General features: G+C 37.7%; 1 protein-coding gene across 2 annotated transcripts in view; it reads right to left on the reverse strand.

Moving 5' to 3' along the window:
• Positions 1–460: 460 nt before the first annotated feature.
• The window catches only part of dcp2 (decapping mRNA 2), a 12258-nt gene continuing 625 nt past the window's right edge, over positions 461–12093 (reverse strand). Inside the window, exons 2-11 of one of the 2 annotated variants that reach the window (XM_008423092.2) lie at positions 10275–10426; positions 9977–10104; positions 9151–9249; positions 8914–9066; positions 8712–8824; positions 6652–6753; positions 5366–5474; positions 3725–3814; positions 2534–2585; positions 461–2139 (exon numbers count right to left, since the gene is read on the reverse strand). In XM_008423092.2, coding sequence (XP_008421314.1) covers positions 2009–2139; positions 2534–2585; positions 3725–3814; positions 5366–5474; positions 6652–6753; positions 8712–8824; positions 8914–9066; positions 9151–9249; positions 9977–10104; positions 10275–10426 — 1129 coding nt within the window. In that variant the 3' untranslated portion in view covers positions 461–2008. The remainder of the gene's footprint in view (positions 2140–2533; positions 2586–3724; positions 3815–5365; positions 5475–6651; positions 6754–8711; positions 8825–8913; positions 9067–9150; positions 9250–9976; positions 10105–10274; positions 10427–12093) is intronic. The other variant, XM_008423093.2, reaches the window with a different exon arrangement.

Below are 12093 nucleotides of genomic sequence, written 5' to 3' on the forward strand. Positions count from 1 at the left end.
ACATCTGACATACACACATGAAAACCAGAGGGCAGCAGATCATGTGAAAATATAATATTTGTGTCATTCTCAAAACTTTTGGCCATGACTGTAGTCCAAATATTCTTGGCTGGATAACTTGTTGACAGAAGGTGGTCAATTCCATGTAACATGTATATGAAGTAGTTCTCAGAAACAGGAGTTAATATCTATTCAGAGATTCAAAGCAAAGACAAATCCTCAAGCAGTTTTCTTATGCAGAAAATATTAGTAAAGCAAAGAGCAGACTGTTTTTGAACAGCCTAAAATTAGTTTTTCCTTAGTTTCTGTAGACTGAGAAGAAATGGGGTCCGATTTTCCTCATTTTTTTTGAGTACCACAGGTACCATGTTGCCAATGTGTGTTTGAAAATTAATCCTTGCTTTTTTTTAAGCACACGTCTATTATGCTGAACAGTGTATGCTGGAAGTAAACCAGTTAATGTCGGAGTGAAAAATACTTTTATTAAATTTACCGTTCAAAAATAAAAACAATTTAAACCAAGTGCACTTGAGATCACCAAGGGTAAAATCCATTACAAACAGCTTAACCATTCCAAGTCTCGTAAAACAATCACTCATGGTATGAACACAGCACTTGCTCAGAGTACAAAGTCACGTAGAAATAAATCTCATTAGATATTTTTCGAACGAAAGCATTGTTTTATATATCACTATTTTCTCCCACAGAAATAAACCTGTGCCATCTTAACAAGATAAATTGTGCATCATGAACATGATTGGGAACATCTAAAGTTTTTAAAGTAATACAGGATCACTTTGATCACACAAAACTTGTAAATCACAACAAATAGGAGTGAGACATATACCAAAGAAAATAAACTCACCAGAGAACTCAATGTTTGTTTTCCTAAAATATTAAATGTAATTTTAAAACATTATTTTTCAAATATTAGTGGACATTACACAAGTTCAAGTAAAGCATTTAAACTATTAACTTCCTTCCTGAAACACAATGGATGTAAAACTTACTATTTCAGTTTTTCTTAAATTATTTTTATTTTGTATTATTTTTATTATTTTGCAACTCATATTTTTCAATCTTAATTTAGCAATTTGTTTCTGCTTTAAACTAGAGGTGCTCTGTGGATTTAGTAGCATTCTGTTTGCAAAACTCCAAATGCAGTCAGCTTGTTCTTCAAAATTAAGCACATATTCTAAGTTCCCAAAATAAAATCTTAATTTCAGAGAAAACTGCTAAAAGCCAAACCCAATCAACAGAAAACGAGTGGCAAATTGTGGCGTCAAACTAAAGACAAATAGTTTCAGAAAAGCTTTAGAATATATTCAACAGTTTGTGGTTTAAAATTTGTCATTCACTGTGAGAAATGTGTCTGAAAAATTCTGGTTTCTGTTTAGAACACAGTGGCAGTGTCTGTAAAAGCAAATATATGAAGTAAGTGTAAAACAAACTAGAAGTTCTCTGGCAGATGCAAAGCAAGTTAACAAAACTATAAAACTACAAACTCCAGAATTAAATGTACCTTTTTAAATAAAATCTAAACATCCAGATGTCAAGTAATAATACTGATAGTGATTCAACAGCCAAATTTAATATGCTATCACTTCTTTTCACATTGTTTTACATTTAGCACTTTCCCAAAATATTAGGTTTAAAATCTGAATGTTTTCAAAATGAGAAATATCTTAGCTCTGCTGAATATATGCTAGTTTGAACAGTTGTCATCCATTGGGTGCAGTTTCCTGTGGACGTAACTTGGTGCAGTAATGTGAGAAGTATGTTTAGTCCAGCTTGATGAAAGAAGTGCTACATTATGAACTGACGTGAGAACAGTTGGACAGTAAAGGCAGGCAACATGAAACACTTTTCTACATGGTTAGAGAAATATGGACAAACTTCAGATGAATATGTGGGCTCACAACAAGGAAGGCAAAAAGGGAAAGACCTTGTTCAGAAACATTCTTGTCCATGAAGATTAAAAGTCACTGAATGTAGAGTTTGATGAACATCAGTAATCAAAGCATTTCATGATGGCGTCTTTGTCAAATTTGAAATTCAGGAAAGCCTTGGAGGAAACCAAGTGCTCAAAGTCTTTGTCTCCAGCTGATGAATGGTAACTGGAACTGCTTGTAGCCATGTCTATAAAAACAAGAGATTTTTATTTATTTATATAATATCTCAAACCATGAAAACAACACCATCATTTTCTAACTAAACTACTGTCACTGCTAGTAGTAAATATAACCCATCTCAGTGTTTCACCACTAAGTCCTTTGATTTTAACTTGTTCATATGACCAACTTACAAGTTTGTGGTTACTTACACTCTAATTAAGGCATCTTAAAGCCCACCCAAACCTTAGTCCCAGGATAACCACACAGTATGACCCCCTTCACCATAATGGACTCTTTTGATCCTATCCAAAACATGTAAGCCAGTGATTCCTGAGGACCTGAATGGGGTCCAGAGGCACAAGCAGCACATGTAGACAAAAATGTGATCTGAATCGGGCTTAAGACTTTATGCAGCCTACCTCTCTCAAACATATCTTGTAGTCGTCTGGGCTGAGTTTGTTTGTATTCTTTCTGTTAAAGAGATGAAAGAAGGTTTGTAAAATAGGAGTCATTTCATGCCCACCCATACATGTTCCACCTCTGGATACCCATTAAAGAAAGAAGAAAGTTCAAATTTGAATTCTTTGAAAAATATTCAACATGTTGGAAAATAAGAAGCAAACTAGTATGAAGTAGCAGTGCTGCAGTCCTGTTGTGTTACCTGGGTCTGCTAGGTTTTCCTTATTATCTAGTCATTGTTAAGTCCTGACAGAATGTCAGACAACATCCTGCTGGAAGTAGAAAGTCTCACAGTCAGCAAGAAAAAAAACATCTTATTTTCAGACTCTCTTAGACAAGAACGTCTTTAAGAGGTCTTGAGAAACAAGGAAATCAGGACCATAAAAATGTGACTTACGACTTTAATATATTTTCTTATGTAAATAGTTGAAAACCTCTTTATTGCTTTTATTATATGATGGGCACATAAAAACATATCTAATAATTTAAAGGTATAAGACGCTACACTGTATGAGCTACCTATTTTTTGCTTAACTTCTGTAGTACACCATATGATGATTTATTTTGCTCAGATAAATAACATCTTCAAAAATGAAGGAAGTGGAACATTCACACTGCACTCTGAAGCGAACCAAATCAGATTTTTTTTTGCCTTAATGCGACTTGTATCTGATCTATCCATGGCAGCTTGAACAATACAGATCGGATTTTTTCTAACATAACCCAGGCCACTTGGAAATGTGAACGTCAATGATACTCGACAAATATCACTATTCTGCATCCTGATATGCACAAGCAGGAAGAAAAACAACAACTATGGCAGACCATAACAAGGATTAAGTTGCTAATGTGCTGGCTCCGATTGGATAACTACTTTAAAACTGCATGATATCGTCCATGTTTACTTCTGCAAACACTGAGCACTTCTTTTTTATGGCAGTTAGCTAAACACTGAGGACGCTCTCTACATGGGATGATACTGAGCCCTCTTGTGCACATGCAGGAGACTTTCAGGTCACACAGGAGATCATGTACAAGTCATTTTGAAATTGAATGACCATGCAAAGAAATTCTGATCTCACCAAAAATCGGAATTGAGCATTGCCACTGCAGTGTGGATGTAGTCTAAGTTTCAATGTGTCGCCACTAACCTGCTGGTTATTGGATCCATTTTCACCGATTCCTCTCTTTACACAAGGAGAGTCCTGTCTTTTTCTGCCACTGCTTTTCAAAACCAGTTTCTGTAGAGAGAACACAGACCTTGAACAGCAGATAGTGGCTAAGCAGACACAGGACAAGGACTCATTCTTTACAATCTACCACCATCATTTTTTAGCTTTAGAAGAGTCATCAATAAAGTCAGACACAGCATAGTTGACTGATTACATATTATTAAGCTTAATATTAATGACATTAGGACTGAAAGGTACATAGTTTTTATTGTTTAGCTAACCTAAACATAAGACCCTCCTGAACATCAACTAAATACTGATATTCTGTCAGTGATGCAGTTTAGTAGTGAAGGGACAGTTAAAGCTGCCATTTTTTCCCCACACTGCCTGAGATGAAGTCAGATTAAATGTTTCCTGTTTTACATCAGTCTGGAAACAAACATTGTTTCTATTTGCTAAATGCTAGAATAAATGTCAAGAAGAGTCTTAAAACCATTCTTCAAAGTCAAAAGTTTGCATATATTTCTCCTAGTATTTGGTAGAACTGGTTTGTTGGAACTGACAGAAGGCTGCTTTGCTCACTCCCAGCTTTTCAGCTAAGTACTTGGGTACTATGGGAGTGAGATCAGGGCCACTTCAAAACAGTAATGCTTTGATTACTGATGATTACTGTACTGTATATGGTGTCCTCAAGCCACTTTGTAACCAGTCTGGCCACATGCTTAGTTTTTTTGGCCATTAGTAAAACCCACTTATGTGTATGTTTTAACTTCCTCTCTGAAGTCTTCTCCAGCTGGCAGCGTAGCGTCCACACATCATGATACTGCCACCAGCAAACCTGTTGTTGTTCTAAAGCTTGTAAGCTTGTTTATCCCCAAGAGTACCACAAACTGATACTGGATGTGTTCGACTCATCCCGATGAGTTTCTTTAGTTTGGGATGCTGCCAGGACTTGAAACCTGCCCTTGGGATTTCCTAATTGCACTAACATTCACAAAACTGCTGCTTTGTTACAGCAACACAGATGGCAACATGTCGCAACACACCCTAAGTATCTGTTCTGCTCACTAAAGTATAACAAATCTTGGATGTTTGGTCTCATATTTTTCAGTTTCAACACAACTATAGCAGGGTCAGCAATGTCTCGAACCCCGAGAGCCATTTTTGCCCCTGGTGGAGCTAAATAAAATTTGTTTCAAGCCACAACATAGTTTTACAATAAGTGCAACAGCAGACTTGTTTTATGGGAAAATCTCAAGGTATTACATCAAACAGAATGAACACATCATCTTCAATGTAACAGTCAAAAAAATTTGAAAATAAATCATGCAGTTTGTTACTAAAAATGATTAATTGGTTAAGAAAAATATTCCTCACTGAATTAGTGTATTAATGCATACAGAGTCCTGCACTACCAAACCAGCCTATGGTACTAGGATCGGCCCTACTGCTCTCTGTAACTTTGTCTGGACAGTAGAATTAATCCCATCACTCCATGATAAAAATCTCCATAGTAACGCTGTGCTGGCTGATAGGTGTTTGCTTATGTGTGCTAGAGCATCAGGGTAGATTTGGGGGAATATTCTGTAACAACAGAACAGTACTCTGCATGTCTCTGACCTGGTTGGGATCATTCTGGTTCATCTGCCCTGGAGTCCTCTGCTGCTTGTGTTTGGTCCACCCCTCTCCTGGATATACATCAGTGCCTGCATTGTTTCGGCTCTTTGACCTTAGATAGATACACAATAAAGAGTTTTGTGGAAGGTGGTACGTGGGAAGGAAAGAATGTGTTCTGACTGGATGGATCAGGTCTGGATGCTTACATTAATCTAACCTAACAAGAAAAACACAAAACCAGCAACCCAGACAATCATCCGATGCAAATCCCTGTATTGATTTACAGACTTACTGAGATTTAACAGGTTGCCCTGCCCACAATTCACCACTGAGCAGGTGACCACATCCTGACTACATATTTTTTCAGAATTAAACATTTGAACCTTAAACTGTCTTATCGCCGATATGCACAAGACTGAAATTACATAGAACATTTACAATATGAATTACATAATATTTTAACAACTGCACTTAGTGGAAATAAAAGAACAAAAATATGACATTTCTATACAGACAGAGAGTGATTAAGAGAATGTTAATACTGCTGTCGGGACATATGAAGGAGTGCAGCAGGACAGTGGTCTCCAATTCAAATCCTAGAACATTTAGGTGAATACCTGTTCCAACACACCTGTATCATATGAATGGCTCAGCATCAGGCGTCTGTGAGACAGGATTAACATGCAGAAGAGGTCATTCAGCCTGATTCAGGTGTGTTAAAAACGAGACGCATTTGAAAATGGCTCTTAAAGACTGGAGTTGGTGGATGTCAGGATAATAATAATAATAATAATAATAATAATAATCATTTTATTCATAATGCCCATTTTATATCAAACTGAGACCTCAAAGGGCATGAGAACACCTGCAAGTATGCTCACAGCATGTATGTCTGTAAAAGTCTCATATTTGTGTACACATATTTCTAAAACTAAAACTAAACCTCACAGTTTTGGAGGATGCTTATGAAAAAACAACAGCAACCTCTGCACATCACTTTGCACTAGGAAAGTTGGTTTTGTCATCTCTTCCACATCATATTCCATGCAGCAGGGTAGACAAAACACTCAACTGTGCCACCTGTGTGTAGGTCACAACTTGAGTTGGGATGGAGTCAAATGTTGACTGTCTGCATTCAACTCAAACTGCACACAGCTGCCAAGGCTACTCAGACAGTCCTTCTTCCTTCCAGTGGCTGTTCTGTTCCTGATATTGCCTACACCACTAAACTAAGTATTAGTACTTACAAGTTTTAAGTATTCTAAGAACAGGTGGTGATTTATTTTTACCGAATGCCGTCTAAAGGTTTGGATGGAGTCATCCTGTTGTTTGCCAGCTCCTCATCACTATCTGATTCACCCTTTAGTCTGTTAATCCATTCACGCAGTGGTCTGTGAAAGAGCAAAGAGTTGCATGAACAAGAGAGCAGGACACCAGTTATCTAGTGGAAACACACCTGAGTATGGCTGCCTGTGATGGACCTGTGGAGGTCTGAACTCGATCAATACTATCAGCCAATCAGGTCAGGAATAACTACTATCCAAATGACACTTGACATTTTCTAATTTCAAGTGGAAATCTAATTTACAAGAGTAAAACATTTTATTTATAATGCCCATTTCATATCAAACTGAGACCTCAAAGTGGTCTCAGTTTGTGGTCATAGTTGCACTCTAAAGATCACGGGATAAATAATTATGGGTGTGAACAAACTGGGTATAGAAATCTAATTGTATTATATCAGACCAAAGAACACAAGAGATGATGAGAGGATGAGTTTTATTGTTTTAATTTGTACTTTTATTGGCACCTAATTACAATAGTTCTTTTATTTGGTTATTGACAAGAGTGTAAATCCCATCTCATTATTGGGGGGACCATAAACAGGGAAATTTGTTAAGAACAATTGGGGGGCGGGGGGTTGGCAAAGTTACAGTAAAATGTAACGTAAAATGTGATTTAAATTTTTTTGTGTGTGCTCAAGCTGCAGAACCAAAAATGACTAGTAAGTAGCAATGAATAACTAAAGTGTTTCTCTCAGTAAACAACCTGTCGAGACCCATAGAAGTCAAACTAAGATTCAAATGTTGCTTAGATATGAGTTTGATTCATCTAATCTCTGCTACACATTTACAAAAATGTAAGGCTCTGACTAAAAACAAGTTTTAATAAGTAACTCCACTTAATAAAATTCCTCATAAATACTGATTTATTGCAGTGGTTCTCAATACAAGTCATGTGCTATTTAAATTATAACTTAAGTTGCTTTAAACTTTTTTATTTATTTCATTTTTTTGGGGGGGGGGTGGGGGGGATGTTCATGTCCTGCATGGCTGAGAATCTATAAATATGTAGAAATTGAATTTCTGGGAAGTATCATAACTTAAACTTAAATCTGAATATCTTTTCTAGAAAGATATTCAGATTTTATTTTGTGGTTTTAAAGGCTCTACGTTGAAGATGGTAAGAAATAAAGGCGTACTTTATTTTGTTTTACTGCCAGCTGCAGTAGCTCCTCTGCTCTCGGCTCCCATAGTCAGCTGTCAGCTACTGCTAACGCTCAGCCGCTCCCGTTTCTAACTCTTCTTATTAAAGTAAGAGCTAGAGAGCTAAATATAATTGAAATATTGGCTACCTTCGACAGAAAAAGGAACTAAGTCTATGAAAGCAATGTAGCAGTTTTTCTAGTTTGATTTCCAAGGCATAAGGTGGCAGTTTATCAAGATTCAGCCAAAGTAATGAAATAATGAACTGTGGACTGATTTTTATTATCAATGTGTTTCATTCTATTGAACAGTGAAAGTAAATAAAACGTGTTACATGTCTTTTGCTTAAAGTATTTACTTACTGGAGGGTTTTTAGTTAGTGCTGCAGACCCACAGCTAACAGCTAGTTCCTCACTTCACAGGCTCTAGCCTGTGTTCAGCAGCGCAGCTGTTGCTCCTCCCACACTTTGGACTGAACCATTGTTCTAACAATTGTTGGGGGTTGGGGGGGGCTAAAAATTAATTCTTATTTTTTTCTTACATGAATGGCAGATTCACTTCGTTCTTTGTTCTATTGTCTTTTTTATATTGATATTGTTTAAATACCAGGGTTTCTTTCATATTTTCTTTGGGGGGGGACAATTCTAAACTTTTCCAAGATTGGAGGGGTCCGGACACCCCCAATCCCCACGGGATTTACGCCTATGGTTATAGATAAACTAAAACACATGCCATTTAACTTTGATACTGAAATTTTGAAAAAGGTGGACAAATGTCTCCTGCTGGCACATACATTGACATATTTCTGAATTAAGAACCTGTTGTATGTTGTACTAATAGAACTACTTGTAAACTGTTACTACCTGATGAATGGAATGGCCATGAAAAACCGATTAGGTGCTAGTCCCAGTTTAGACTTTGGAGTCATGTCATTCCTGTGGCAGGGCAGCTTCTCGATAGGAAACCATTCAATGTTCTGGAAAAAAAGAAAACAAGATTTGTTTGGAAGAAATACGTCTTAACAATAGAAATCAAGCACTTCCAAATGTTGAAAAGTTTCTCTACCCTGATCTCTTTCCGTGTTTTGGGGTTGAACTTTGTATCCTTGGGTACTCCTGGGATGATATAGAGTCGTACCAACTGGTCAGTTATCTTCTGCTCAATGTACACGTCTTTGCAGATGCGGTTCTTGATATCAAAACCTGTCTCCTCCAGCACCTGAAGAGCAGTTAGATGCTCTGCTTGAAGCACACATATACATATACTGCTTTAAACTCAGCCAACAAGACCTGGAAGGCTCACTTCACGAACTGCACAGTCATGAGGAGCTTCATCCTCATTCACTTTCCCCTTTGGAAATCCCCAGCCGGACTTGGCCAGGTAGCCCTGAACAAGCAGCGCCTGGAAGGAAAAACTCTACTAGTTACATATCACACACACACGTACACAGACACACTTTCATGGCCATGAGAGAACACTGAATTGATTGATTCGATCAATGATTTAATCTAAACATATTTGTATCTTCACACAACAATACATCATTTGGGCTAAACAGTGCAAATCAGAATGTTTGATTAACAGGTTTATTCTATGTGAAGAATATTTCATTCAGAAATGTCAATTTGTTACATTAAGTGCCACTACCTTTATTCTCAGTATGCACATTTTGTACATTCATTGAGGCCTTGCATTATTTAATATTTTTTTCCTGAATATTTGAGTTTCTCTCTGTTGTTGTTTTTTTCTTAAACCATGTACCATAAATCTGGAATACATTTCCAGACAACTGCAAAACAGCCGAAACACTGAGTTCCTTTAAATCTAGACTAAAACCCTACCTGTTAAGAGCTGCTTTTGAATCATAATCATTGAATCAGTAAACAAAGGTTTACAGTTGTCAAGGAGAATACTTTCTATTTTTGTGTTTTTATGATAAGCACTTTGAAACGCCTTTTTGCTGAAATGTGCTATACAAATTAACTTTGTATAGCACACTTTGAAATGTAAGATTTTTAAAGCGAGCCTGCAATGTTTTTAGCTATTAAGTAAGAAATGACAGACTGACAACAGCCGAACTGAACTAACTTCTTACTGTGATTTATATCTACATACAACATAAACTCACATTCTCCAGTGATTCATCTAGAATAATTGCCCCATACGTGGGTACACCCATCTTGTACTCCTTCCATTCCTCCAGAACCTTCTGCACATCCTCTCCATGCGGCAGCAGAAATGGACAATGATGGAAAAGTTTACAGTTGTCAAGAAGAATATTACCTATTGCCATGAGGACTTCCTACATTGTTCTGCAATTTATTAAACCCTAAAAGAGCCAAGAGAACACATCTTCACAAAGGTTGTACTAAAATAACTAGAAATGTCTTGAGAGCTGTTTGAACAGACACCATATGAAAGGATATCAGCTTTGGCGAAGTCTCTGATTCCACACTGAGGTGCTCCTGGAGTGTTTTGAATGCAGAAGTCCAGATAAAACCAGTGAGCCAGCTCAATCTGGAAGCACACACGAATAGCGTTGTCCCGCTCCTCGCTGGGGATGTGGAGGATGAACCGACTACACAAACACAGACGAAAACAAATCCTCTCAGGGTTCCCAAGCAGTTTTCCTTACCAAATACCACTGTTGTCCAGATTCAAACTAACAGAAGTCTCAGTCCATTTTTGACTTCCCCAAAATTTCAACATTCCGTGTGACCACACTTTAGGTACTGAAGCCAGATCTTAAATGAAAAACTTATGTTTATTTATCATAATGTTAATTTATCCTTTAAAGCAGGATCATCATGTAACATCCAGATTAGCAGTGGTTGGCATCGGCTGGGAGAGATGTCTTAATATTCCTGGTACTGAAACTTTATTATGTAGAAACATATAAAAGCTTCAGTTGTTAAGGATTCATTTAAATTGCCCATACCGAGTCAGTTTCGTCCATTGTCACCACATGTTTACTGAAATGGATGACATTTCTGGACTTCTTTAGAAATAGAAATTAGGGCTGCACCGATTGCAGATTTCTGGCCGATTGCCGTTTACTGATCTTTACAAAGTCTAATCTGCCCATTCTCATTTTGTCCAACACCATTTTTTCTATTAAATGTTGCTAAATATAGTAAGAAAGTTGTTGAGTTAACAACAGTGGAGTGGCTATTGTTAACTTCAAGCATGCAGACATGACCTGATGGGTGGGTCTGTCAGTCAACCCTCTCACACAGCAGAGTAAAAGAGGACAGTGGCTGATTTTTAGACCTTTGCTGAGGTAGGCAAAACTGGTGGATAAGATCGGCTTCACTTAAGTATCAACCGATCAGCAATTTACCAAAATTAAGGAAATTAGGGCAGACTTATTGGCTGGACAATTTATTGGTACACCTGGAATAAAAATTTTGACCAATCTGCTTTGTAAACCAAACTTCTTTTTTTAATAGTATGAAGCCGTCTACGAGGAGGGACAAAGCAAACCATACTTTGTCTGGCAGCTTCAGACCTTCAGTACAGCTAAAATGCTGCAGATTTGAGGTCTGCTGTGGAGACCATGTTGTCTTGCCGTCATTTGCTGGGGAAGCAGCTTCAGAGCAAAGGACTTACAGTGTCCCTGACACAATAAAACCACTTTACTGCACTTTCAGTCTGTGTACACAAAAGCTTTTAATGATAAATATTTCTCACTAAATATTGTAAATGCAGAGTGTCGCTGTTTTTGTCTGTAGTTACTGGGTCAAGTTTTGGAGGAAGAAGCTGGATGGAGTGATGAAGAAGAGGTAGCTGGTTCAACTGAAGGACTGCAACACTATTCAGTTTGTTTTTTTTCCTCCCCTTTTATCAGACTGCCATACAGTGTGTCAGTCACAGACTTCTTCAGAGATCCTACAAACCAATAGCCAAATAAACTGAAGTGAATTGTTAACACAGGAGGATGGAGTCACATGGAGGTACTCCGTTTACTTTCTCTATGTACTCTACTTTTCCAGACTCTGTAGAAACATTGGCATCCGAGCCGTTTCTTGAGTGATGTGCAGCACAGAGGTCTGGCAGTGCACTTTGGGATTTTACTGTTGAGAATGTGTAACATCTAGAGTTATTTAATCCCTGCCCTGTCCCGCCGGCCCAGTTTGAATGAGCAGGTCAAGGGGACACTACAGAGGACGCAGGATACCGAGGAGAGGAAAAGCCCTGCAGTTTCCTTCAGGCTCCAGCAGTGGTTCCCAGCACTACATGCAGTTT

The sequence above is a fragment of the Poecilia reticulata genome, linkage group LG12, assembly GCF_000633615.1.
Source record: "Poecilia reticulata strain Guanapo linkage group LG12, Guppy_female_1.0+MT, whole genome shotgun sequence".
Taxonomy (NCBI): Eukaryota; Metazoa; Chordata; class Actinopteri; order Cyprinodontiformes; family Poeciliidae; genus Poecilia; species Poecilia reticulata.